This window comes from Pezoporus wallicus, unplaced genomic scaffold (assembly GCF_028554395.1).
Source record: "Pezoporus wallicus isolate ANWC-B61680 ecotype Strahan unplaced genomic scaffold, APGP_CSIRO_Pwel_v1 contig_13005, whole genome shotgun sequence".
NCBI lineage: Eukaryota > Metazoa > Chordata > Aves > Psittaciformes > Psittacidae > Pezoporus > Pezoporus wallicus.
The window spans coordinates 1-4,820 of record NW_026637453.1 but is presented as its reverse complement, the minus strand read 5'-3'; the positions used below and the strand labels follow the sequence as shown (position 1 = coordinate 4,820).

General features: G+C 62.9%; 1 protein-coding gene across 1 annotated transcript; it reads left to right on the top strand.

Annotated features, from left to right (window-relative positions):
• Positions 1 to 667: 667 nt before the first annotated feature.
• Positions 668 to 4,613, top strand: QPRT (quinolinate phosphoribosyltransferase). The gene is made up of 4 exons (XM_057405575.1): positions 668 to 673; positions 2,198 to 2,752; positions 3,723 to 3,854; positions 4,419 to 4,613. The coding sequence occupies exons 1-4, from the start codon at positions 668 to 670 to the stop codon at positions 4,611 to 4,613; spliced, it is 888 nt and encodes a 295-aa protein (XP_057261558.1).
• The last annotated feature ends 207 nt before the right edge of the window (positions 4,614 to 4,820 follow it).

Here is a 4,820-nt window from a genome sequence, read left to right as displayed (position 1 = left end):
CCCCAAAGCTGCTCCAAGCCCCCCCCCTCCCCCTTTGCTATGGGGCAGCCCCATAGCGCTATGGGGCACCCTATTGCTATGGGGCACCCCCTAAGCTCTATGGAGCACCCCAATGCTATGGGGCACCCTCCAAGCTCTATGGGGCCCCCCCATTGCTATGGGACACCCTAGTGCCATGGGGCACCCTGTTGCTATGGGGCACCCCCTAAACACTATGGGGCACCCTAATGCTATGGGGCAGCCCTTTGCTATGGGGATCCCCCAAACTCTATGGGTCACCCTAATGCTATGGGGCACCCCCCAAGCTCTGTGGGGCACCCTATTGCTATGGGGCACCCCCCAAGCTCTGTGGGGCACCCTATTGCTATGGGGCACCCCCTAAGCTCAATGGGGCACCCTAATGCTATGGGGCAACCTCTTGCTATGGGGCAGCCCCATAGCGCTATGGGGCACCCCACAGCGTCGCTTATTTATTGCCATTAAAGGGAATCCCCCCCCTTCCCCCCGGCCTCCCGTGTCTTTAATGGGGGGCGGAGCCACTTGTGGGACAACCAATCAGAGCAAGCGGAGCGGAGCTAGGGGCGGGATGACCACGCCCCCTCCCCCAAGCCCACTACCCCCCTCCCCACCCCCCCATAGGGGCTCATTTGCCCCCTAAGTGGCAGCCATGGAGGTGAGTGGGAGCCTCCTGCCCCATAGATGTGGGTCCGGCCCCACTTGGGGGTCGGGGGGGGGATGGGGGGGTGGGGGAGGGGCAATGGGAGACGTGGCCAATGGCGGGCGGACTTTGGACCCCCATGGACATGGCGGGGGGGAGGGGATGGGGAGTGCTATGGCGCTGGATGGGGGGGTGGGGGGGATCTATGGGGCTGGACCCATAGGTTGGGGGTGTCTATGGGGCTGGGGGAGGTCTATGAGGCTGGACCCATAGATTAGGGGGGTCCATGGGGCAGGATGTGGGGCTGGAGGGGATCTATGGGGCTGGTTGGGGGCATGGGAGGGGTTTAGGGGGCTGGATGGGGGGCTGGGGAGGTTTCTATGGGGCTGGACCCATAGATTACGGGGGTCTATGGGGCTGGATGGGGGGATGGGGGGGATCTGTGGGTCTAGATGTGGGGCTAGGGGGGAATATATGGGGCTGGACCTATAGATTAGGGGGCTCTATAGAGCTGGATGTGGGGCTGGAGGGGTCTATGGGGCTGGGTGTGGGGCTGGGGGGGGTCTATGGGCTTGACCCATAGGTTGGGGGGGGGCTATGGGACAGGATGTGGGGCTGGGAGGGGATCTATGGGGCTGGGTGTGGGGCAGGAGAGGGGTTTATGGGGCTGGACCCATAGCTTGGTGCCTCTCCAGTGCGCCCCCAACCCTGTAGAACCATAGAGATGGGGTTAGAGCGGCCCTAGAGGCCCTGGAGGACTATGGCACCATAAAGACAAGGCTAGAGCAGCACAGAGAGGTCCTGGAGGTCTGTACTGCCACAGAGACAAGGCTAGAGCAGCCTGAAGTACCACAGAGATGTGGCTAGAGGGGTAGAGAGAGGCCCTGGAGGACCATGGCGCCATAGAGATGTGGATAGAGAGGCCCTGGAGGACTATGGCACCATAAAGCTGCGGCTAGAGGGGCCCTGGAGGTCTGTGGACCATAGAGTTGCAGATAGAAGGGCACGTGGAGGCCCTGGAGGACTCCATCTCGACGCGCAGTCCTCCAGCACCATAGAGCTGCAGCTAGAGGAGCCCTGGAGGACTGTGGCACCATAGAGAGGAGGCTAGAGGGGCAGTGGAGGACTGTGGCACCATAGAGAGGAGGCTAGAGTGGCTTAAAGTACTACAGAGCTGTGACTAGAGGGGCCCTGGAGGACTGTGGTACCATAGAGAGGAGGCTAGAGGAGCCATGGAGGACTTTGGCACCATAGAGTTGTGTCTAGAGGAGCCCTGGAGGACTATGACACCATAGAGAGGAGGCTAGAGGGGCCCTGGAGGACTGTGGCACCATAGAGAGGAGGCTAGAGGGGCAGTGGAGGACTGTGGCACCATAGAGAGGAGGCTAGAGGGGCCCTGGAGGACTGTGGACCATAGAGGCGCGGCTAGAAGGGCACGTGGAGGCCCTGGAGGACTCCATCTCGACGCGCAGTCCTCCAGCACCATAGAGCCGCGCCCAGAGCGCCCCCTCTCTCTCTCTCCCCCCCTCTCCCCCGCAGCCCCCTCCACTTCCGGTGCTTCCCCCGCCCTCCCTCCGCGTCCTGGCCCTCCATTGGCTGCAGGAGGACACGTCGCCCTTTGACCCCGCGTCGTCGCTTTCCGGTGATGGCGGCCGCGGCCTGGCTCGGGCCCAGCTGGTCTCCAAGTCCGCCGGGGTCCTGGCGGGGCTCCCGTTCGCCGAGGCCGTGTTCCGGGAGCTCGGTTGCGAGCTCCGGGCGCTGCTCCCGGAGGGCTCGGCCCTGCCCGGGGCCCGCACGGCGGTGGCGGAGCTGCGGGGCCCGGCCTGGGGGCTCCTCTACGGCGAGCGGGTGGCGCTCAACTGCCTAGGCCGCTGCAGCGGCGTCGCTACCATGGCAACGGCGGCGAGGGGCGTGGCCCGCGCACGAGGCTGGCACGGATTGGTCGCCGGCACCCGGAAGACCACGCCCGGCTTCCGGTTGGCGGAGAAGTACGCGCTGGCCGTGGGCGGGGCCGACGCGCACCGCTGGGGGCTCGACGGGCTCCTATTGGTCAAGGACAATCACGTGGCGCTGCACGGGGGGTCCATGGAGGAGGTAAGGGGGGGGCGGGTCTATGGGTCCCTATGGGGCTCTATGGGGTCTCTGTGGGTCTCTATGGGGCTCTATGGGGTCTCTATGGGTCTCTATGGGGTCTCTATGGGTCTCTATGGGTCTCTATGGGTCTCTATGGGGTCCCTATGGGGTCCCTATGGGTCCCTATGGGGTCTCTATGGGGCTCTATGGGGTCTCTATGGGTCTCTATGGGGTCTCTATGGGTCTCTATGGGGTCTCTATGGGTCTCTATGGGTCTCTATGGCTCTCTATGTGATCCCTATGGGTCTCTATGGGTCTCTATGGGTCTCGATGTGTTCCTATGGGGTCTCTATGGGTCCCTATGGGTCTCTATGGGTCCCTATGGGTCTCTATGGGGTCTCTATGGGTCCCTATGGGGTCCCTATGGGGTCCCTATGGGTCTCTATGGGGTCTCTATGGGTCCCTATGGGTCTCTATGGGGTCTCTATGGGTCTCTATGGGTCTCTATGGGGCCCCTATGGGTCCCTATGGGGTCTCTATGGGTCCCTATGGGGTCTCTGTGGGGTCTCTATGGGGTCCCTATGGGTCCCTATGGGGTCTCTATGGGTCCCTATGGGTCTCTGTGGGTCCCTATGGGTCTCTGTGGGTCCCTATGGGTCTCTGTGGGTCCCTATGGGGTCTCTATGGGTCCCTATGGGTCTCTGTGGGTCCCTATGGGTCTCTGTGGGTCCCTATGGGTCTCTATAGGTCTCGATGTGTTCCTATGGGGTCTCTATGGGTCCCTATGGGTCCCTATGGGTCTCTATGGGTCTCTATGGGTCCCTATGGGGTCCCTATGGGGTCCCTATGGGTCTCTATGGGTCTCTATGGGGTCTCTATGGGTCCCTATGGGTCTTTTATGTGTTTCTATGGGGTCTCGATGGGTCCCTGTGGGTCTCTATGGGGTCTCTATGGGTCCCTATGGGTCCCTATGGGTCTCTATGGGTCGCAGCTCGTGGGCGCTGCCCGCGCCGCCGCCGGGTTCTGGCGCCGCGTCTCCATCGAGGTCGGTTCCGAGGGCGCCGCCGTGGCCGCCGCCGCTGCCGGGGCCGACATCGTCCTCATGGACAACTTCAGCCCCCAGGTGCGCCCTGCCCCACACTTGGGGGGCACCGCGCGGGCCTGTGGGGCCACGGGGGGTCTATGGGGCCGTTGAGTGCAATGGGGCACAGTGAGGGCCTCTGGGGTCATTGAGTGCCTCTGGGGCCCCTGACCGCTTATGGGGCCCATTGAGCACTTATGGGTCCCACTGAGCACTTATGGGTCCTTGAGATCCATAGCATCCCATTGAGTGCCTATGGGGCCCATTGAGTGCCTATGGGGCCCATTGAGCACTTACGGGCCCCTTTGACCCCTAATGGGCCCCATTGCCCACTTATGGGTCCCAATGCCCACTTATGGGTCCTTGAGCTCCATAGGCTCCCATTGCCCACTTACGGGTCCCATCACCCCCTATGGACCCCACTGACCACTTATGGGTCCTCGAGGTCCTTATGGCCCCCATTGCCCACTTATGGGTCCTATCACCCCCTACGTGCCCCACTGACCACTTATGCCCCCCATTGCCCACTTATGGGTCCCATCACCCCCTATGTACCCCACTGACCACTTATGCCCCCCATTGCCCACTTATGGGTCCCCCTTGCAGGCCCTGCACAAGGCGGCGGCAGCCGTCAAGGCCTCCCGGCCCCACGTCGTGGTGGAGGCGAGCGGCGGCATCACCCTGGACTCCCTGCCCCACTTCCTGGGGCCCCACATCGACGTCGTCTCCATGGGGTGCCTGACCCACAGCGCCCCTGCCCTGGACTTCGCCCTCAAGGTCCTGCCCCATAGCGAGCAATGAATGGGGGGCAATGGAGCAGCCGTGGGAACAACAACCTCCCCCCCCAAGGCAATGAATGGGGGTCAATGGAAACCCCCCCCTTGGGAACCCCCCCATAGGTAATGAATGGGGGTCAATGGAGCCCCTCCCCATGGGAACCCCCATAGGTAATGAATGGGGGTCAATGAGAGCCCCTCCCCGTGGGAACCCCCATAGGTAATGAATGGG